Source organism: Notamacropus eugenii, chromosome 1 (genome assembly GCF_028372415.1).
Source record: "Notamacropus eugenii isolate mMacEug1 chromosome 1, mMacEug1.pri_v2, whole genome shotgun sequence".
NCBI classification, from domain to species: Eukaryota; Metazoa; Chordata; class Mammalia; order Diprotodontia; family Macropodidae; genus Notamacropus; species Notamacropus eugenii.
The window spans coordinates 220,873,917-220,897,276 of NC_092872.1; the positions used below are offsets into that span (position 1 = coordinate 220,873,917).

The 23,360-nt window shown below is 40.0% G+C and overlaps 1 protein-coding gene across 1 annotated transcript in view; it reads left to right on the forward strand.

The window, feature by feature from the left end:
- Nucleotides 1-23,360, forward strand: part of ANTXRL (ANTXR like) — a 90,732-nt gene that overhangs the window by 46,658 nt on the left and 20,714 nt on the right. The window contains exons 10-17 of the mRNA XM_072627754.1: nt 97-195; nt 6,503-6,572; nt 7,966-8,044; nt 10,829-10,924; nt 13,126-13,164; nt 14,108-14,206; nt 14,916-15,083; nt 17,491-17,571. Coding sequence (XP_072483855.1) covers nt 97-195; nt 6,503-6,572; nt 7,966-8,044; nt 10,829-10,924; nt 13,126-13,164; nt 14,108-14,206; nt 14,916-15,083; nt 17,491-17,571 — 731 coding nt within the window. The remainder of the gene's footprint in view (nt 1-96; nt 196-6,502; nt 6,573-7,965; nt 8,045-10,828; nt 10,925-13,125; nt 13,165-14,107; nt 14,207-14,915; nt 15,084-17,490; nt 17,572-23,360) is intronic.

Consider the following 23,360-nt stretch of genomic DNA (forward strand, 5'->3'; position numbering starts at 1 on the left):
GCTTGTTTGAGGGGAGAAGCCACTTGAAAGGCAGGGTCAGATGGAGAACAGAGCCAAACCATTTCTCATGCGTCCTTTGAATTTTTGTCTTTGCAGAGTCCTTCCAAGTGGTGGTACGAGGCAATGGCTTCTATCATGCGCGGAATATCGACCAAGTTCTGTGCAGCTTTAAAATCAATGACACCGTTACCATTAGTAAGTAGATGTTTAGCTGCCTCTAAGTCACGTCTCCACAAATGCCATAGAAAGAGCACTGAATGTGAGTCAGGACACCTGGTGTTCTTGCATTGCATCTTGCTGCCTGTTCTTGTACTTCCATGAAACTAACCATTCTGAGCTCAAGGGTCACTTAAAAATAGAAAAACAAACAGAGATGGGCTCTCAAGTCATAGTTCACCAACCCCTGGGTTAGAGGATCTCTTAAATTCATTCTCCTCTCTAAGAGTCTATGAGTCTAACCATTTAGGAAATATGAACTCACTCATTCATACTATATCCCACAGAGATATGTAGAAGAATGAGATTGTCTAGCACCATTTTCAGATAGAAAAATTGCACTACATTGGAGAGAGTTGTGAGTCCTGTAAAAAGGTGCTCAACTTTGGACATCCTCAAACGGTTACTCTCTAATCATCTTAGAGACTCTGGGACAGATCTGTGATTTCATCCCTGTATAAGACTCAGTTCCTCCTCCACCCTGTCTGGAATGTTCATCACTGTATGGAATGCTCCCTCTACCAATGCAGAGTACTTTACAGAAACTTTCAGTAGGAGAGCGCTACCTGAAACTGAGAGGGTTAAGTGATATCTACATTGATCACATAGCTAGTACGTATCAGAGGCTAGGCTTGTTGAGCTCAGGTCTTTCTGACTCCAACGCCAGCTCTCTCTCCACTATGCCTCATGACCTCTAATCAGAGAATATATTACTTAGTTAATTCCCCATATCCTCTGGTGGGCCCTGGTTCAACTGTCCTACTTATAAATCTTGTGGATGGCTTTGGATCACTAAAATAAACAATCTTCTAGGACTCATTGGTGCCCAGTTGTTTCTTTCTGAACTTTAGAGACTAGTACAGTCATGATACTTGAAGAACTAAGCAACAAATCAATGCAGAACAGGATTTTCAACCTGTATCCCTTGGCTCTCGGGAAACATTTCTGCACCCTCTGTTCAATATGAAAGTCAACAACTTCTGTAGTTAATATGCATGTACATTAAGATATAAAATAAATTTATTTTGTTTGGATAATGCCAGATATTCCCAGTACCCCTTGATGAGTTTCTTGTAACCCCCTGGGGACATGAGTACCCCAGGCTGGGAACCTCTGGTTTAGAACATACCCTTTTCTTTTATTCCACATCCTCAGTTGTCTCACTCACTTGTAAGCTCCCAGAGGGCAAGGACTGTTTCCTTTTTGTCTCGTAGTAGAGTGAGTCCCTGGCACACAGAAGTACTCATTGCATTGAATTGATATAGTACTCTCTCTAGAAGATTCCCCACAGGGATTTTTAAGTTCATAAAGCTGCTTCTCTCCCCTTTCTCCAAGCCTGCTGATTTCACACCACTTTGGACTTTAGGGCCTAATGATTCCACAGAGCAGAGGTCACAGCTATTGCTCTGACTATCTAGGTTCAGCTCAGGACAGGGGCAGTCCCAAAGCTCTGTTCTAAGCTGGCGGCCCAGTCGATGGGCTGTGAAACAAGGGTCTGGTTTCCAGCCAGTTCCCAGGAATTCATCAAAGGAGGCACTACAGCAAAAAGCATGAATTGGTCCCTCTGGAATCCAAGCTGAGAAGCCAAGAGTGGCATCAGTCACAGAGACCTAGCTTTTTCTGTCCCCAGGCAGGATCTGCTTCTAAAAGAAGTGTTACCCACTTGGCAAGGGAATGATGGATCTCTGCTTTTGAGTTCATCTCTGCTTTAGTACTAAACAAGAGGGTCCATTTTCAGAGCAGTCACTCTGACCCCTTTCTCCATCACAGACTTCACCACAGACAGAAAATAAGACTGTGTTCTGAGTCATTACTTCTGTCCCAGGTCTGGCTGCTTTAAATATCTATAAATCATTAGTTGCCATCGGGGGCCTGAGTCTATTCCAATTTCATCTGTACATTTCCCAGAAAAGTGTGTTTATCTTGGAGGAGGGGATGGCATCGGCTGCCAGGCCTGGACTCTATCTGCATGTCAACATTCTTCTGTCCAATTGCATTTCCTACATACCAGGGTGTGTTTGGGGAAAAGCATCCCCTCATATACACAACATGGACAATACTTTGTTCTTTGAATGCCTGCCCAAACTTCCTATTGGCTGAGGCCAGCTTGGTCCAGAATAGTGTCCAGAACATTGTGTTTTTTTTAGAATCAATTTCAATTATCTAGCATTTCCCTTTTGTTTTGTCTCTTCCCTAAGATCCTGTTGCTCTTAGTTTAAAAGTTGTTTCTTATTTCTCTGAAAGTAGTACTATTTGATTTTTACTGCCGGAGGATGTGCCTTGATTTGACCTTAAAAGTCATCAGTCTCGACCCCTTCCTTTTACAGATGAGAAGATGAAGTGACTTGTCCAACTTGACATTATTAGTGCTTGAGGCAGGATTTAAACCCGTGTTTTTCTGACTCCGTGTCCAGGACTTGATCCATTACACCACTCAACTGTCATGACTTGCTATTTTACCCTGTGTTTCTCATGCTATAAGGCAGAGTTTCCTTTTCAAATATTACTTCCAGAAGCAGAACTAGACATCAAGAGAGGGGAGACAGTATGTAAGTCACCCCATCCCCAGCTAGGTCTGAAGTACACCAACAGAAGAACATATTTGGAAGTTATGTAGCCAATGTAACCAAGTATATTTTGGTCATCTACACTGGTCACTTCTGGAGGCATCTTCCACTAGCTTTCTTGTCCAGCCACGGAATCATAGTCTGTCAGAGTTGAAAGAAACTTTCAGGGTCATCTGGTCCAGCCTCTTCCTTAGTGCAAAGATCTCCAATAGTAATCACTGTCACTGAGCCTCCAAGGACTGACTACTTTACTGAAGACTTTTGGGTTAGCTGATCAAAGCATGCTATCAATAATGCCAAGGTTTGTTCCCCATGTGGACCACAGAACAAGCTTTAAGATAAGGTGGCATATTGAATAGAACCCAGACCGAGAACCAAGAACATTCTTGAACATTCTTTAGCTTCAGGAAAATAAACTTCACAAACTCAAAGTGGCTCTGTCATTGACATCCTTTTATTGTTAAAGGGCTGACATTTTACCATGTTCACCAGTAAGATCAGGTGTTAGAGGGAGCACATCTGGATTAACTGGGGCAGTGTTACACCTATGCATATGGCACCTTCTAATGAACTAAAGTACTTTGCAGAGAGCAGCTTCATTTTCGGTTTTTTGCATAGGTTTCATTTTGATTATTTTCTTTCTTGAAACATCTCCATGATGCAGGTAAGAGGAAGTCGTCATCCCTGTTTTACAAAATGGAAATGGAGGAACAGAGTAGTTACAACAGATAAGGTGGACCCTGAATCTAGGTTTGCTGATTCTCTTGACTGTCAGCCAGTGATTCAGAGTACTTTGTGTTTATTCTCTTTGAAGCATTCAGCTGCTGAGACAGTCAAGTGGCACAGTGGATAGAGCTCTAGGCCTAGAGTCAGGAAGACCCAAGTTCAAATTTGGCCTTAGACAATTACTAGGTGCATGACCCTGGGCAAGTCACTTATCCTCAATTTCATCTCCTGTAAAATGGGGATAATAATAGTCCCCAGTGCCCAGGATGGTTATGAGGATCAAATGAGATAATATTTTTAAAGCATGTTGTAGCCCTCAAAAATACCGTATCAATGCTAGGTATTATTTTATATCTTGTATTTCAGAATAAGTCAAATGTTTCACCTTCCAAGAACATCATACTTCTTTTCTAGTCCTGAAGGAAAGAATCTAGTGCTAATTCTTAGAATATTGCCGTTCATAAAAATAGCAAAGACACCGACCGATAAGCTGGATAGCATCCAAAGGAGAGTATACAGGATGGCAAAGAGCCTCAAGATTATCCCATATGTGGATTACTTTAAGGAAATGGGGTTGTTTACCCTGAGAAGAGAAAACTGAGGGAGGATATAATAGCTGGATTCACATATTTGAAGGGCTATACATATAGACAGAATCTTTTGTCTTCTTGGCCCCCAAAGGCAATCTAGGAGCAGTGCTTATCAAGGTAGCGTAGATCCACACTAGGAAAGGAATTCAAAGACCATCTAGTCAAATACCCTAATTTTAGGCTGGCTCCTACTAGAGTCAGGATTCAGACCTAGAGCCTCAGATTCTAAACCCAACCTTCTTGCAGTATATCAGTCTGGCTCCATGTACTTGTTAGAAGGAGGAACTTCTATAACACCAATATGGGAAAAATGAAGAATTCTGAACTTTTGTAAACTGATGTAAAATAAAATTGGCAGAACCAGAAGAGCCACTTCTACAAAAATAACAACACTGTAAAAAAAAATCACTTTGAAGCCTATAAGAACTCTGATCAACCATGATTCCAGAAGACTGGTGATGAACCATCTCCTGACAGAAAGGTGATGGATTTAGAGTTCAGAATGAGACAGTTTGAACATTGGTAATGAGGGAATTTCTTTTACTGGACTGCCCATATTTGTGACAAGTAATTTATTTTTCTTTTATGTTTTTTTCAATGGGATGTTAAAAATTCAGTTCAGTTAAAAATTACTTTACAATAGAGAGGCAAGGACTGTACCTGTGGAATATTGTATGCAGTTTCAGATGAGATCCCCACATTGTTAGTTTTTTTCAATTTTTTCATTTGTTGCGAGAGAGCTCTCCTGGGATAGAGGTAAATGTTGGTAATGTACAAATTAAACATATTAATAAAACTTTTTTATGAAAAAGGGCAATTCCTAAATGGTCAAAGGATATGAACAGACAGTTTTCAGAGGAAGAAATCAAAGCTATTGGTAGTCATATGAAAAAATGCCCCACCTCACTAATAATTAGATAAATGCAAATTAAAACAACTCTTGGGTGCCACCCCACACCTATCAGATTGGCAAAAATGACAAAAAAACGGAAAACAACAAATGCTGAAGAGAACATGGGAAAATAAGAACGCTGATGTACTGTTGGTAGAGTAGTGAACTGGTCCAAGCATTCTGGAGAATTATTTAGAACAATTCCCAAAGGGCTATAAACTATGTATGCCCTTTGACCCAGCTATACTATAGCTATGTATGTATTCAAAAGAGATTAAGGAAAAAAGGAAAATGACCTATGCATTAGAAGATATTTGTAGCAACTCTTTTTGTGGTGTTAAAGTATTGAAAACTTAGAGGATGCCCATCCATCGGGGAATGGCTGAACAAGTGGTATATGAATATGGTAGGCTACTATTGTAATATAAGAAATGATGAAGAGGATGATTTCAGAAAATCCTGGGAAGATTTGTATGAACTGGTACAAAGTGAAGTGAGCAGAACCAGGAGAACATGTACACAATAAGAGTAATATTGTACATGATCAAACGTGAATGACTTAGCTACTCTGATCAATATAGTGATCTACCACAATTCCAAAGGACTCATGATATAAAATGATATCTATCTCCAGATAGAGAACCAATGGACTTGGAGTGCAGATTAAAACAGTTTTCCTCTTTATTTTTGTTGCTTTTTTTCCCTTTAATGTTGGAACATGGCTAATGAAGAAATACTTTTTGCACTACTTAAATATAATGGATATCATATTTCTTGCCTTCTCAATGGGTGGAGGAGAAGTAGAAGGAGGGAGAGAATTTGAAACTGAAAATACAAATAAAATGAAAAAAATTTAATAAAATAAGAAAGAGGAACTTCCTCATATATAGAGATACCTAAAAGTAAAATGCACTGCTTTAGGAGATGGCAGTTTTCCTCTCACCGGAAGTCTTCAACACCCATTTGTCAGAGATGTTTCAGATGGGATAATTGTTTGGATATGAGTTGGATTAGATGGTTTCCAACTCAACAATTCTGTAATATTTTCATAATAGTTAAGGGACAAAATCTGTGAAATTCTAATGGACCAAGTAGACTTTTAAATCTAGAAGGGACTATATTCCAGCTGTTCATTTTATAGATGAAGAAACTGAGATCCATGGAGGCCAAGTAACCTGCTCAAGGCAACCCAACTAATTGGTGGCAGAAATGAGTTAGAATCCAGGTCTCCTGATTTGTTTCATTGCTTTGCCATTGCCTCTTCTAACTCACTTTCTCTACTTTGTTTGTAAGCCTTACAGGAATCACATTTATTCACATGTAAACACTGAATTGAAGTTGCAGGTGGGCAAGATTTATTTAAAGTTATCCAATGATCCCATTAGGAAGCTGGGAATAGAATGAAAAACCTGCTCCTCCACTTTGACCTTTCAACTGTGTTGCCTTCCCTAGTATTGTCCTCAGCAGGATTCTTATATTTTTTACTTTTTTTCTCTGTGGTTTTGTTTTAGATGAGAAACCAACGGTTGTACAAGATACATACTTATTTTGTCCTGCTCCAAAGCTAGATGAGATTGGACAGTAAGTAACGATGGAACCTTCTCAACCTCATTTTGCATGATTTCCCCTTGCCCATTCTAAGTCCCAACCCCTCTACTTACTGTCTCGTTCTTTTCTGCCCTTCCCTTTTTTGATAGGCCATCTTTGGGGCATCTCCCTCCCATACTCTTATCGCTGACTTCTTTCTATCAGAAATCTACACTGAAAATGAAAAACAGTTAAGTACTAACTCAACAGTTCAGCTACCACTTCCTTCTTGAAGGCTTCCCTGATTCTCGTTGCCAGAAATGATTACTGCCTCCACAGATTTCTCATAGCATTTTAGGTGGATATTTCCTTTATACTTCTCTGCTAATGGGATAGTTCTTCATGTAACTGTTTTATCTCCCCTACTAAATTGTTTGTTCCTTAAAGACCAATTCCATCTGATCCTCAGTGATCTGCGCATAGTAGATGCTTAAGAAATCTTTGTCAAGTTTTAATTTGTTGAACGTATACAAACAGTAAGGTTAATCTCTGCTATGCTTAAGTACATAGAATTTAGGATACAGAGCCAACTCATAATTACCTCACTGAGAATAATGTTCTAAATTTGTGTCCTTCTCCTTAGAAGCCTAAATTAGAAAGACTAATTTATTAGTCCTTAAAATATCTCTGAAAGATGAGTCTAGAAAAACATTAAACTCTGTTTTGTTCTTCCTCCATTTTCTCCTATTTCATAGATGAAAACTCATGTTTATACCACCATTGGTTTGGTATAATTCTGTGGAAACATATGGGATTTTTTTGTTTGTTTATTTTTAAAATCCAGACTTTGATATACTCCCACAGTAGAAATGTTCTCCACTAATGCAGGTCAACAGTTCCTCTATCTCCTATAGTCCTGGGATCACTGGGAGGTTAAATAACTTGCCCACAGTCATATGGCCAGTATGTGTGAATCAGGCCTCAAACATAGTTCTTCCTGACTCTCAGGTCAGCACTTTCTCCACTATCCTGTGCTCTGTCTCCTCTGAACATCAGTAATGCCTTTTGAAATATGAACTCGTCCTAATCAGTGCCCTGGAGGTACAGAACAATACAGAAGGCAAAGGTAGTGTTTGGTAGGGTAGTCTATGCGCCTTCCCTGAATGCCCTTCCTGTGATGCCAGAGGTCTACTTTCCCATTGTTCAGGTGTGGTCTACTAGCAGGTAGCCAAAACTGTTTTATAAATTAATAATAATAATAAAGAAGTCCTTTAGTTCTGTAGAGTCAGCCAACTTGCGGTGAATCCAACACCCAGAAGAACACCTGCAACCGCAGCTCAGCCTTTAAAAAAGCTGGATATAATATCCTGGCAAGATAGTGGTGTCATGGGAACCAAGGGAGTATGCAGAGGCCGCCATTTATGTTGACTCTCTCTTTGTACTCTAGGGTGGTTTTTCTCCAAGTCAGCATGAACAAGGGACTCACCTTCATCTCCAGCTCAGTCAGTATCACCAGCACCAAATGTGTAAGTATTAAGGATATGATCCTGTGGGCCAGAGTAAATCAATCCAGAAATGCCATCGAGACAGCTTCATTTATCATTTTAGAGAATTCTTTCTTAGTTGTAAAGAGTATTACCACCACCACCCCAGACAAAAGAAGGAAATGAAGTGTAGAAACTAAGACACAGCAAAAAAAAACCAAACAAACCAACAAACTGGAAGCAAGACTTACAGTCTTGGGACCTGTGTTCAAATCCTAATTCTGTCACTTATTATTTTTATGACTTTGAAAAGTCACTTAACTCATCCATTTCCTCAGTCAGAAAATGAGGGGTGTGCTCAATGGCTTCTGAGGTCCCTTGCAGCTCTCACATCTAGGTCTCTAAATCTAATACCCATTCCATATGGTGACTAAATTGATAATCTACAATCCTGTAGCAGTCACTAGGGAGGCCATGCTGGAGCCAGCAAAAGTATGACAAACTCTTCCAATACACTTTCTAATAACTGTCTCACCTTCCTTCTTAAGCTAGGACAGTATCCCAAGGTACTATCTTTAGAGTGAACCCCATGGTTAAAGCCACAAGCCTCCTTCCATCATAGTGTTACATCTGATGAAAGCTCTTTGAAGTGGAATGAATATATGCAAATGAACCTATCTGAACATGGTCAAGTTCTTTCCTTTCCCAGCCTTCCACCTCTCCATACTGAAAAGTGCTATCCTAGAAGAAGTAAGGTTGACATGAGGATAGGCAACAAAGGGAAGATGTTTTGGTACTGGGCTAAGTTGCTTTCAGTTGCAAAAGCAATTTACATAGGGCATCTAGGTGGCACAGTAGATAGAGTACTAAGCATGGAGTCAGGAGGACCTGAGTTCAAATCTCCTCAGATACTAGCTGTGTGACCCTGAGCAAGTCACTTAACCCTGATTGCCAAAAAAAGGAAAAAAAGAGATACACAGGAATTATTTTTTAATTAATGATTAGACAATAGGTCATTTGTGCAAAATATAATGATTTTTGATTAGGTTCCTAGTAGGGATGAATGGTATTGATTGTGAGAGATGTAGAACTGAGGTTCTATGAAGCCATGACCATGAGAGAACTTTTATAAATTACTCTCAGCAAGGAAGGACCAGTGATATAGCTTCTTCCTGGAGAATGAGTGATGGGACACAAGACAGATAGAGGCTTAGTGCAGTATGTCCTGGAGGTGGGGTGAAATTGAGCACACTGGCCCCACCCACTTGGTACCTAATGCCCTGGTCTTTAGCTGTCAGTTCAGCACTTAATCAACTCATTCAATAAGAGGATCAGACCAGGGCTCATGTGAATCCAGGTGTGTTCCAAGCCTGTTCAGTCTTGTTGCATTAAGCCCTTGCCTTCTCATTTTGCAGATTTCTGCAGTTTCCTTTTCTTCTCCTGTTTTCTTCTCTTTGGCTCCCTCAGCTCTAGCTCTCACCGATCTCTCTCGTGACAGCTGCAGTAAGTTTTTCTTTCTTCTCTTATGCTCTCTGAAACTCATTTTCTTACCCCCTCAAATTCACAGTTTACAGATAGGGGTTAAAGCCCCTTTCCATATTGGTTCTCCCATGAATCTGATACCGAAAAGGGCATCCCTCAGGTGCCAACTGGTAGAGATTCAACCCTTTCTGCAAACACTTAAAATCAGGATTATGTGTGCTTTTGGTTCAAGGGAAATTTGGAAAGGAAAAAGAGGCATGCCTGAGGAGGGAGCAGTGCATCTGCTCATTGAGCTTTTTTTGTTGATTCTGGTACCAACTTGCACAGTCTTAACCACTATTTACTTAATCTTTCCATCTAAGGGAAAGTATGCGGGCATGACTCCATGATCACTTGTCCCTGCACATCCCTGTCCATCAGCAAAATTAACCTCCCATAACTTTTTACAAATTATTTTGCACTTTTCTTAAGGTGAATCCAACCAACTGATTTCTAAACCTTCCTCTCTCTTTTTGTTTTAACTTGGAGCAAAGTGAACCTTGTGATTCCTTTCCCACATTCTGCTAGCTTTCATATTCAGGATCCACTTACTCCATCAGGTGTGGGTTTTCCCCCCTCCTCTTCTTAGTTCTCTCTCATATTTTTTTCTATTTTTCAGTTCTTGGAAAATGTAGATATTTACCATAAGTAAGGAGGCTGGTATTCCATGAAGTGGAAAATTGGACTAAATGGCTTCCAAAGCCTCTCAGCTAAAACCCTAAAATTGTTAAGGCAACATAGTTCAGCAAGTAGGACACTGGACTTGGAGTCAAGGAGGCTTTGGTTCAAAATCTGCCTCAGATGCTAGACCTGGGCAAGGCACTTAGTTTCTCAGTGGAAGAGGTACTGAATATGAACAAGAGACCTGGATCTAAATCTCTCTATCAATGATTAATAGCTGAGTGACCTGAGACAAGTCTTTGTTTCCTTGTTTGTAAAACAAGGATGTATATCTTAGAGGGTTTCTGAGACAAACCTGCTTCATTAACCCTAAAGCACTATAGAATTGTTTATTATTATTGTTATTATTTATATAATGCCATTCTCTCATTGTGTGTCAGCAACGTAATATTACATCAATCTCAAAAATATCTTCATAAACTAACTTTTTGCATTCCTAACATCCCCTCTGATGGAAGAAATTATGGTAATCTCTGGCATCCTATTGATGAGCCATGATATTAAATGAAGCGGTGATGCCCCATCATTCTATCTTATTATGACTTTGGTCTCATTCTGTGACACCTCCTGCCTTGGACCTTTCGACAATCAGGGAAGTGATCTGGATATTTCCTTTGTTCACAGCTCAGTGGAACAATTCTCTTCATTGCCCTGTTGGTTCTGTTTCTATTACTGGCCCTGGCCCTTCTCTGGTGGTTCTGGCCTCTTTGCTGTACAGTGGTAAGTATTCATTGTCGCCATGTTGTTCTTAGATTCATACATAGATGCTGGTATTCAGGATGAGTGATGGACAAGAACCTAGCTTTTCTACTGTTTCCAATCTCCACCTCTGCATCTCTCTCCCTCTTCTTCCCCTCCCATGCAATCCTCCTAGTCCTCTCAGTGATGAGGGCAGACATATGAGCTTAATAGAGGAGGATTGCTAAGACATAACCCTGACATTTCAATTTACCCTCTCTAGAATAAATAGAAATGGCATTGTAAGTGATGACTAGAGTCCTAGGCCAGCCCACAATAATCCATTTTGCCTGTAATGTACCTATTATACCATATGTTGAAACAATTTGGGAGAAGGCAGATAGAACACTATGTAGGAAAGATTACAGATATAGCTACAGACATAGACAAACATGCACGTACACACATACGGGGTAGTTATGATTTTTCTTGATAACAAAATTCCATCTCTTTTCTAACATTAATAAGATAAGAAAGTTTCCAAGCAAAGTAGCTTATAACCCAGATATGTAAACTTAATGGAGAAGAGTATCTTTTTTTTAAAAAAGTATTTCTCTGAGCAGAGTTGGTTTTTGTTGTTGTTCTTGTTGTTAACCAAAAGTAAATCTTAAGAGACTTGGATTCAAAGCCTAGCCCCAGAGCTTGCTAACTCTGTGTCATTTCAACTTTCTGAGCCTCTATTTCCTCATCTGTAAGATAAGTAGAAGACTGATTGTTTTTCCTACCTTACTGGATTGTTGTGAGGAAAGCATTTTGGAGAGCTTAAAATATTGTTATGTTATGTTATGTTATGTTATATACAATAATTTCACTAGTTTTCATTGCAAATACATGAGTTGTGAGCTATATAATGAGTTTCCTAGGCATTAACGGGCTAGCCTGAGCATCTAAGCAGCATTTACAGTGTTATTTATCTAAGAAAACTTGTTCTGAGTTCCAAACCACTGACTTAACTTTTTTTTTAATTCAACCTGTTTGCAAGTAGGAAATTTCTGCATAGACCAGAAAACTGGATGAATCAGAATAACTCAAAAGACTGAATTAACCAGAAAATTGCCCTTTATTTACATAGACATAGCCTACTTCATTGGTAGATTCAGCTAGTTTGACAACTCTAAAGGAGGGGGAAGGAGGGAGGGAAGGAAGGAAGAAAACAAGCATTTATTAAGTGCTTACTGTAAAGCATTTGGGATACAAATACCATATGAAAGAAAGACAGAGCCTTTCTTCAAGGAGATTACATTCTAATGTGGGAAAACAGCAAACAAAAGAGAATTGATGGGAGAAGGAGACAGAGATAAAGACACTGTTAACAGGGACCTGGTTTCTAAGTCCAGAAGTCAGAAATAGATCTGAAAGCAGAATGAAGGTTGATCTGAGCCTCTCCACAAAATGGAGGCTGCAGGAGGAACTCACCAAAGGGAGAAGGGGGTAGACCTTGCAGAGGGATACTCCAGATTGAGAAGACCATAGGGATGATTGAATATTTCAGGACAAAATAGTCCCAGGTTCTTTGGGAAGTCTTAAGATAAAACAGTGGGAGCAGCACAGTTCCAAATTCAGGAAGACCCAAGAGTAAAGGTAGGTAGGAGAGCAAGAGAGATACAGAGACAGAGAAAAAGTGCATTGATGAAGTACTCACTATGTTCCAGGTTATGTGCTAAGTATCTGAGATGCAAGCAAGGTAGTTCATGCCGTTAAGGAGTTTACATTCTGATCAGGAAAGAAAATACTTACAGAGGATCTGGAAAAAGTGGGGTGACATGTGTGATGTGGAGATGACACAGAGGTCCAGGCAAAATGAAGCAAAATCTCCCTTGTCAGAGCCTGGCATCCCAGGGGCAAAGTCTAAGGTCTTGGTCTTGGTTGGGGATCAAAGGGAAGGATTGGGGTCACAGAGTCAGACACAACTGACCGACTGAACAACAAAAAGGAAGGGTGTCAGTGTCTTCTCTGAGCTAACAGTGAGGATGGTATTTGTTTCCACAAGTTATTCCACTACTTTGCAGTGAATAACACATAAGGAGATTGAATAACCCAGAAGTGAAAAGCGGGAAATATTTGCTTTAATGAATATCAATGAGTCAGATCAGGGAAAAGTCTGTTTGTTTCCTGACTTCCACCACAGACTAAGAGGGCGCCCATGAAGCCCACTTTAAACTCTGTTTTTGTATCTATTTCAGGTGATTAAGGAACCCCCACCCCCTCCACCCCCACCAGCAGTAAGTATTATTAACCTTAACTTTAGCAGCATACAACATTTAGCCTACAAGAAAAGTGATTCCCTTCATTTTTTATTTCTTTATTATTTTTTAGTCTGTAAGGGATGGAAGGGCAAGGTCAACAGAGTTAGGGGCTTTGACAATATTTAGAATTGAACAAGACTTTCCTGATACTTCCCATTTACCTCCCAAACCAAACCAAGTCCTGTGTCTTTCCCATCAAATTGCTAATTCTTGGATTGCCTATATTGGACAACTTCTAAACCACCTACTGATTTGAAGAAGGACTTGGAAAGTCCAATAAGCGATGTCCTGCTGTTGGAATGACTGCACGCAGTTGCCCTAAGAACATCACCATGAATGAGCGTTCCTGTCCTTCCCTCTCATAGCTCATCAATGATTTCATTGAGCTAGCTTGCTGTCTGTCTCACTTGTTGTGGTACAAGGCAGTAGCTTGTCTTGTCTCATGCACAATTCATTCCCACAGCGTGGCCGTCTGTGCCCTCCCAAACAAACTGTGCTTATGAATCTTTTATACAGAGTTGACATAAATAAAGGTGGCCTGGAGAGAGAAGAGGGGACATCATGATGCTTACAGGCTTCTCAGGCAAGAGTCACAGCTGTGAAAACAATAGGGTTTTATTTGCTGTTAATATGTAAATGCACCATGCTGAGGCCAACCAATCTGGAGACGCTATGGGACTTGGCATCATCCAAGATAGTTTGTATCACCTGACAAGCCCCTGACAAGTATATAGATACTATTTGCCTTCCTAGGATTCCATTTTATCTTGTATATATCTTTTCTGTACATCTCTATTTACATGTTGTCTCCCCATTTAGAGCTCCTTGTGAGCGGGGATGATCTTTTAAATCCCCAAGGCATAGCACAGTCCCTGACACTTGGTAGGCACCTATAATAAATACTTGATGACTTGACTAGGACTCAGATGAAGAAGATGGATTGCCCAAGAAAAAGTGGCCAACAGTGGATGCCTCTTATTATGGTGGCCGAGGAGTTGGAGGCATTAAAAGAATGGAGGTAAGAGGAGTTTGCTATTTATTCAATAACCATAACTGACCTTGACCAGAGAAAATGAAAGAAGTCGTATGAGAGAGATAAGATTTGTCTTATTTACTGCTTTAATTAATTAGATGTACTAGATCCTTTAATGTCACTAATCAGAGACTGGGGCATAAGACAAATTTTTAGGACACTCAGTTTCTTTAACTTGTGGTATCAAAAAGATAGCTCAGAGCCTGGTTTCCAGATTTACCCACGTTCAACTAGAGTTTTCAGTGATTTAAGTGGATTTCTTCTGTGAAGGCAATAGGACCTCTAGCAGACTGCCTGGAATTTCTGAAAGTTGGGGGCTGGTTCACATCTATTAAATTCCCAGACCTTCCTCATGAGAAAGATTATAAAGATGATGTCATCAGGTTAGGGAATGTCTTGGATTTCAAAGCACTGGACCAACACATTGACAAATAAGGAAATACTGAGTCACGAACACACCAGGCCTGTCCTCACTCAGACTGAAAAATGGAAAGGAAAACTCCCAAGTCTATCTAATCCATTTGAAAACTGATTTGCCAAAATTCAAAGAAGTCACACAAGGAGTTCCTCAAGTTTCCAGTCAAAGGGAGTGGGGAGAAGTCCCAGATTGTGTGCAACTGTGTGAAAGAGAACCAAGGCTGGCAATGTTTTCATGTGTGCTCTCTCTTTTTGATTTCTTTGTCCTTGTGCTCAGGTGAGATGGGGTGACAAAGGCTCAACAGAGGAAGGGGCCAAATTGGAAAAGCCCAAAAATGCTGTCATTAAATTACCAGAGCAAGAATTTGAGCCATGGGAGCCTAAACCAAAGAAGCACAGTAGAAAAGAGCTTCCTTCACAGAGAAAATGGTACACTCCCATCAAGGTGAGACATGGGTTGGGTGCATGATTATGGAAGGGAGACTGAGGGTCCCCAGAGTATTCCCTGGACTCTCCATTTACAGAGCTCATAGCTGGAAGAGGCCTTAGAGGTCATGTAACCCAAGCATTTAATTCTACAGATGAGGAAATTGAAATTCAGAGGGGTCACATAGGTCCAAGAGTTTATAAATTTAATCACAGATCACAGTTATACAACTAAAAAAGACATTGGGGTCAGCTAGTCCAAGACCCCCATTTTACAGATGAGGAATCAAAGGCCCAGAAAAATTAAATTATTTTACCAACTCATACCTCATACTGAGGTAAAGGTAGGACCCAAACTCAGATCTTCTGACTTTAGAACTAATGCTCCTCCCTTTATACAATTCCACTTCCATTGTGAACTGTAGTTTATAGTTTCCTCATTAGCTTGTCATTAATATACTCAAGACCCCATCAAGCTAGCTTGTTCTTTCACTAGCCATAAAAACAACAGCAACTTTGTCTTTGTTCCAAGACTTCATCTTCCCCAGTGGATCAGAAGGTTGCAGCTAAAGAATCGTATCAAGTATCTTCCTATTCAGATTCAGATGGATGCCAATGCTAATTTTAAAATATTCATTGTGTATTGACTATGTACTGACTGTACTATGTACTGACTGTATTGACTAATTAGTAATGATATAAAGTCTTTTCCCTCAAGTTGCTCATAAGCCAGAAAAAGAATTCACAATCTCTTGTGTGTCCACAATACGTAGAAGCAAAGTCATTCAGAAGATCAGAGAATTGACACCAAAGAACAGATGTGCTCACTATCAGCTTCTGTACTTCATACCCCAGCTGTGGATGAATGAATGAAAAGGCACATTGAGAAATCTTGTATCCCATACTATGCTAAGTGTTGAGGCTGCATAGACAAAAACAAGATAAGCTTGCCATCAAGGAGGAATGGGGAGAGACAACATGTATGTATAAGGGAATGGTGGCCAGCAAAGGGTGTTTTGATCTGGGCAGGCACAGGGATGAGGAAAACCAGAGATGTCTCACTCCTAAAGCATACAGCTGTGGCTGCAGGGCTGCTGCTTATCTCTGCACATGGAGAAAGAAGACATTTTCTTCTGTAACAAGTAGATAAAGATATATGGAGGACACCCATTCCCCGCCCATAGGAGACAATGGAGTTTGTGTTCAGAAAAGTACCATGGTCTATTCCAAAGTCTCTGGTATAACTGGGGGAGGAAAAACAGCAAAGCAACAAATTTACGTCTGGTGCTTACTCTGTGCCAAGCCCTGTGCTGAGCAGTGAGGATACAGATGCAGGAGCCTCTGCCCTCAAGAAACTTACATTGTGAGGGGGTAAGACAACACACAAAGGGGAAGCAAAAGGAGCAGGGAGGTTGTGAGAAGAGAATATACCTGTGAAAGGGCGCAGTGACAATGTCCAGAGAGTTAACGACACAACTCAGAGCAGAATAAAGCCATCCCCAAAATGGAGGCCCCCAGAGAAACTCACCAATGCGAGAAGGTGGCCTGCATGGTAGGGATGCTCCTGGTGAGAAGGTCCCAGGACAGAATCTTGCAATGAAATAAGAGCTTTACCAACTCTGGTGGGATAAATGCTTCTTGATTTGACTTGGCCTGCAATAGCCTCCCTCTAGCATCTAAACAGTACTGTCCTGATGAGACAGCAGAAGCAGCAGTGATATCCTAAAATCTCATTGCATGGATCAGCATAGGGTGTCTAAGAGTTGGGAGTGATCAGAGTTTGATTCCCTTGGCCTCCCAAACAGCTGTACCTAATTCAGGCTGAGTAGGCCTCTATCATCACTTCCCAAACCTCTTGCATATGGGCACCTCAGTCAATCAGAGGGATTATTTTGGGGAGACCTAACTCCACTTCAGTCTATACAATGCTCAGTTTGAAGTCAGAAGACCTAAATTTTAATCCTATCCCTATCATTCACCGTGACTTTGAGCCTCAGTTTGCTCATATGAAAATGAAGGCATTAGAGTAGATGGCCACAGATGCTACTTTCACCTGAGAATCATTGATCCTGTTGTAAATGATCACTTCCTTTCCCCTCATGACCCATAGTCTTTAATCTTTCCATTGTCTCTAGGATCTCAAACTCTCCATTTCCTTCATAGGCACCCCTTTTCTCTAAAGGATTTTTTCTCCCTCACCACCAGTTTTGACTTTAAATCTTGATCCTGATCCCAAGCCCCCACACACAAAATATATCTCATCTGAAATGAGTCATGGTCTTTGGGGAATGAGTACTGGTATAGGGGATAATGTTTAACTTGTAAACTTGATCAGGGCCACACAGAAGAATTATGAGAGTTACCTGAGTCATGATTTAAATCTGCAACTGCCAAAAAGTAACATCTTGTGGCTTGGTTTTTTTTAGGGCAAACTGGATGCTTTGTGGGCATTGGTGCGACAAGGCTATGACCAAGTGTCACTTATGAGACCCCAGCCAGGAGAAAAGGTAAGACATCACAAGTGTGACCTCATGGCACTTTTGTGTATACTTTTTTATTCCTTTAAGAATCTTTTGGGGCAGCTAAGTGGCCCAGTGGTTAGAGCACTGGTCCTGGAGTCAGGAGGATCTGAGTTCAAATCCAGCCTGTGTGACCCTGGGCAAATCACTTAATCCTCATTGCCTACCCCCAAAAAATACACACAAAAAAAATTTTCTGCCTTAGCCTATGGAAAATCCCAATAGAAGATTTATAATGGAAAGCTATAATAACAAGGTCATTGATTTAAAATCATTTCAACACTGGTATCTTGTAGCTACTACTGTTCAGCAGCATTCTTCTGTTACTTGCAGAACAGCTGAAAGAGATTTAATCCAATTCAAACCTTTATTACTTATTCATATAATAATTTACTCTATTATTTTAATATAATTTTTATTTTAACAATTTATTTAATTTAAATAATTTAATAATTATTTATTAATTATTATGCACCATGCACCTAGGTGGTGTAATAAATAGAGCACTGGGTCTTGAGTTCAAATGTGACCTCAGACATTTACTAGCTGTGACCCTGGGGAAGTCACTTAACCCACATTGGCCTCAGTTTCTCAACTGTAAAATGGGGACATACTGGAGGAGGAAATAGCAAATCACTTTGGTAGCTTTGCCAAGAAAACCCTGTGAACAAGTCATGAAGACTTAGACACAATTGAACCACAAATGCACCATGCACTATTCTAGACAATGGGAATTCAACGAAAAAAAATCAGTTTCCCCCCTCAATGAGTTGAAATTCTACTATAGGAAAACAATGTTTACAAATTTTTTGTTGTTCAGTCTTTTCAGTCATGTCTGATTGTTTGTGACCCCATTTGGGGTCTTCTTGGCAGAGACACTGGAATGGTTTGCCATTTTCTTCTCCAGATTATTTTACAGATGAGGAAACTGAGACAAACAGGGTTAAGTGACTTTCCCAGGGTCACACAGTAAGTGTCTGAGGCTGTATTTGAACACATGAAAATGAGTCTTTCTGATTTCAAGTCCAGTACCTTATCTACCATGCCACCTAGCTGCCCCTGTTTACAAATAGGTAAATAAAAAATAAACGCAAGTTAGGCACAGGTGATAGGGTTTGCTGAGACTGAAGCAATAAGATGTGTGAGAATTAGGAAAGGATTCTTGGAAAGGTAATGGTTGAGCTCAGCTTTGGAGGCAGTTTGGGTTCAAAGGCATGGAGGTGAGGAAGGAGAACATTCCAGGCATGAGAACAGCTTATACAAAGACACAAACATGATGTATGTAAGGACATGTATAGACAATATGTATGGACATGTATGAACAACACCTGGTGGGTGTTTTGATGGAATGTTTACATTATGGCAAGTCATGCATTGGGATGTAGAGTACATTATGGCAAGCCAAGTGTGATCAGCCTACAGAGATAATCTTGATCCAGATTGTGAAGAGTTTTTAATGCCAAACGAAGGAACTTATATTTTACCTAGAAGTAAAAGGGAGCCAGTGAAGCTTCTTAATCAGAGGTATAGCATGATACTACTTCCCCATGAAGGGTTAGTTTGATACCTGTCATGGACTGGAGGAAGGAGAGACTGGAAGCAGGAAAACCAGTTATGAAGCTATCCTCCAGAAGAGGGGCAACGGCCTGAATTATGGTGGTGACATTAAGAGTAGCGAGGTAATAAATGCCCAAGCTCTTACAGAGATAAAATTCAACAAGATTTGGCAAATGATGGGACGTGGTTGGTGACTGAGAAATGAGGATAATTCCTGGCTGACCAGAAGAATGGTGATGCCCCCCACAAAAGTAGGGAAATATGAAGGATGGAGTGGCTTTAAGGAGAAAGATAATGAGTTCTGTTTTAGACACGTTCAGTTTGAGATGCCTATGGGATTTCCAAGTGGAGGCAGTTAGAGATGTAGGACCAAAACTCTTTTCTCTGTTAAACCAAAATTTGACTTCAATATGAAGGGAAATTTAACATTTCCTATTTAAATATTTAATTAACACCAAAATCAGCCATATGAGCACTCAGAATCATTACCTTGAGGACAATCCAAAATTTATTGTATGTGATATGTTTACAGAGTTGATTACAATTATTTGATTTTCACTTCTGAAAACTACTCCATCACCACTTATAAGGACCTTTCACCAATAAACAATGAGTTCTTTCTTTTTTGGTTTTGATGTCTTAGATGGTAATCATTATGCTAGAACTCATTTATGCTATTACTTCCCAAGGTAAGTACATATCACTCCAAAGCTAGAATGCCACAGTGCGGCTTGTCTAAAGAATTATATCCAGTAGGAAAGTTAAAATGCAAGCCAACCATTCCCCAGTTTCCCTAATTAGCTTGCCATGAAACTAAAGGAAGCTGAGTGAGCAAGCAGCACCTCTCTCTGGAAGGTAGTTTGATCTCTTTGTTCCATTATCTCTTAATAATTCCGGAGTAAGATCAGATCTCTGCAATGTGCTCCTTGCTAAACATTGTGAACTCTGATACGAAGATGAGAAGATGATCTCAGATGACTACCGTAATCTTAAATGAACACCTTTAAATAGCAAGCCTTGAAGTTGGAAGTAAAAACAGCTTAGAACAGTGGTGGGGAACCTGAGGCCTCATGGCCACATGTGGCCTTCTAGGTCCTTGGGTGAGACCTTTTGACTGAGTCTGAGTTTTACAGAACAAAAATCCTTTTATTAAAGGGATTTGTTCTGTGAAGTTTGGATTCAGTCAAAGGGCCATACTTGAGGACTTAGAGGGTCACATGTGGCCTTGAGGCCTCAGGTTCCCCACCCCTTCGTTTAGAGTGTCAGGCACATGGGAGATGCTTAACAAACACTGGTTAAATCGAATTAAGGGCACCAGGCTAAGTTTCTCCATTTAAGCTGGCCTCTCATCATTAGGTATGTTTCACTGTGATCAGGCTATTTGAAAAAAGCTAGGTATGCATCTACTCTGGTAGAACTGATCATGTTGATTTGGATAGAGGCAAACCTTAATTGTCAAATCTGAATATTATGAAATCAGAATGCTAATTATAACCAGTTATTTTTCATATGCATCTATGTATACTTTTTTCTTTTAAAAAAAACAGCCTATGTTCAGTCTATGGATCAATATATCAGATATTGCTCTGCCTAGTGAGAGAGAGAGCTGGATTAATTGATCACATGAGGTTGCCTCTGTTCTGATTCTATGATAAAACCTCTATTTTCCTCTGGTCACATTTCCCTAAAAATTAGCAAAGCTAGTGAGATAAATCACATATATTCTGTGTAGTATCTAGGAGGATAGGTAAGCATTTGGAGCCTGCATAGGATATGGCAAAAGTTTCCATGCTGTTCTAGTTCAGAAACTGAAAGATGAGCACCACTGACACCAAACTGTCTTTTTGTTGATTTCCCTGAATGGGGGACAGCTGGGCTTCAGGCTTCATATTGGCTTTTTAGATCTGCCTCTGAGTCCTTCAATGGACTTTTCAGTCCCAGCTGTATTTTGATAGAAGTTACATTATAGAATCTGATTTCATCCCATGCCTTTCCCTGGCGCTGCTGATAGATTTCTGTCACCCACGACACAATGCCACCACTGTGGTCGGGGCAGCCCAAGAACATTTCCAAACAAGGATACTCAGTTACTCACATGTAAAGAGCTCCTGGGTGGTAAAGGGAAAGACAAAAAAAGAACAAGACTGAGGTTAATTAAAACAGGGCAAGCCAAATAGAGGGCAAAGTCAACGAATCAAATGTTCATCAAGGCAAGAGGACAGAAAAGGTCTTATTGTCAAGCAGGATTAGAAGCCAGCCCTCCTTTGTGGCCAATAAAATTAGCTTGAGTTGGCAAAGGTTGAAAAGGAAGTAATAAATGATCCCAAATCATTCTATTTTCCCCAAAGTAATTATTTGAAGCTGAGATTACAAAGAGGGAAATTATATGGGCCAGTGCACAGGACCTTGGATTGGGAATCAATGGTGCTGGTTTCTATGCTCTACCACTAAAATGTTTTGTGGTATCGATCATCAATTAGACCTTTGAGTCTCAGCTAATCCATCCCAAATTAGCAGGTGGACAAATGGAAACATATTTATTCAAGCAGTTGAGCTCTTTGGAAGAAAGTTCTTTGGACTTTTAGACCCAAAATATTGTTATGATATATGAATTTTAGAGGCAGCCTGGAGTAGTGGGTAGAATGGCAGCCTCAGTTGGGAAGACAGAACTCCGGAAGACCTGAGTTCCAGTACTGCCTCTGAAACATACTGGCTGTCTTACTCTAGTAAGCCACTTAACCTCTCAGTGCCCCAGGCAATTCTATAATAATAAATAAGATAAAGGTGATGATGATGATGAATGATGACAGCGATATGGACTAGACCTATGATTTCATTTATATAGGGAACTCCTGGTGAGGAAACTTCCTCCATCAAGCAAAGTCAGCACCTTCTAAGCAATTTATACTCTTAGAAAGCCGCCTTAGACAGTAAGAGATTGCGACTTCTCCAGGATCACACAGCCGTTGCCTGTCAGAAAGGGGACTTCCTGCATCCAAATTCAGCTCTCTATCTAGTATGCCATAGCAGCCTCTCAAGCATAACAATGGCGATAATAATAGTTCACATTTAGATAGCACTTCAAGATTTGCCAAGAGTTTTTGTATTTATTTTATTTTTAATTTGTAGAATAAAACAAGCATTTCTGTAGCATAGTATGATAAAAAAAAAGATGATTGCACATGAAACTGCAAATCCCTTATATACAATTTGCTATTCTTTTAAAATATACAACAAAGTTATCATATAAATTTTTTCTTTTTCTTTTTTTTCTATTTTTTTCTTCTGTTCCCCACCATAGAGATGGCCATCGTTAGACACAAATATGCGTGTATGTGTATAAAATTATTCTCTACATACTTCTCTTTCTCTTTTCTCTGGATCCAGACAGCATCTTTCTTCATATATCCTTCATAGTTAACTTTATAGTTAACTTATTTGCTCAGTCGTTTTTAAAACAATGTTGTTACTGTATACAATTTTCTCTTGGTTTGCTCATTTCGCTCCTCATTATTTCATGCAATTCTTTCCAGGTTTTTCTGAAATCAGCCTGCTAATCACTTCTTATATAACACAGTGGTATTCTGTCACAATCATATACCACACAGCTTGCTCAACCATTCCCCAATTGATGGGCATCCCTACAATTTCCAGCTCTTTGCCACCGCAAAGATTGCTGCTATAAACATTTTAGTACATATAGGTTCTTTCCCTTTTTCCCTAATCATCTTTGAAAATAGACCCAGAAGTGGTATTACTGATTCAAAGATAGTTTAACAACTCTTTGGGCATAATTGCAGATTACTTTCCAAAATGGTTGGATCAGTTTGCAAATATTATCTCATTTGATCCTCACAACAACCCAATGAGGTAGGTACTATTATTAGATCCATTTTATAGATGAGGAAAATGAGACTGAGTGACAGCATGACTAGTCCACACAGCTAGTAAGTATCTGAGACAGAATCCAAACTCATGTCTTCCTGACTTCAAGTCTAGAATTCTATCCACTACCCTCCAAGGTTGTCATTCTGGTTGCCTTACTTTGGATGTGCTAGCCTGCCAATTGTCCTCCCTAAAATGAACACAGTATTCCAGATGTGGTCTAATCAGGGCAAAGTACAGTGGGATTCTCAAATCCTTTGTTCTGAATATTGCTTTCCATTAATGTGATATATCCTGGGCTGTCTCCAGTCTTCCAGATCGCTATCTGGCCACTG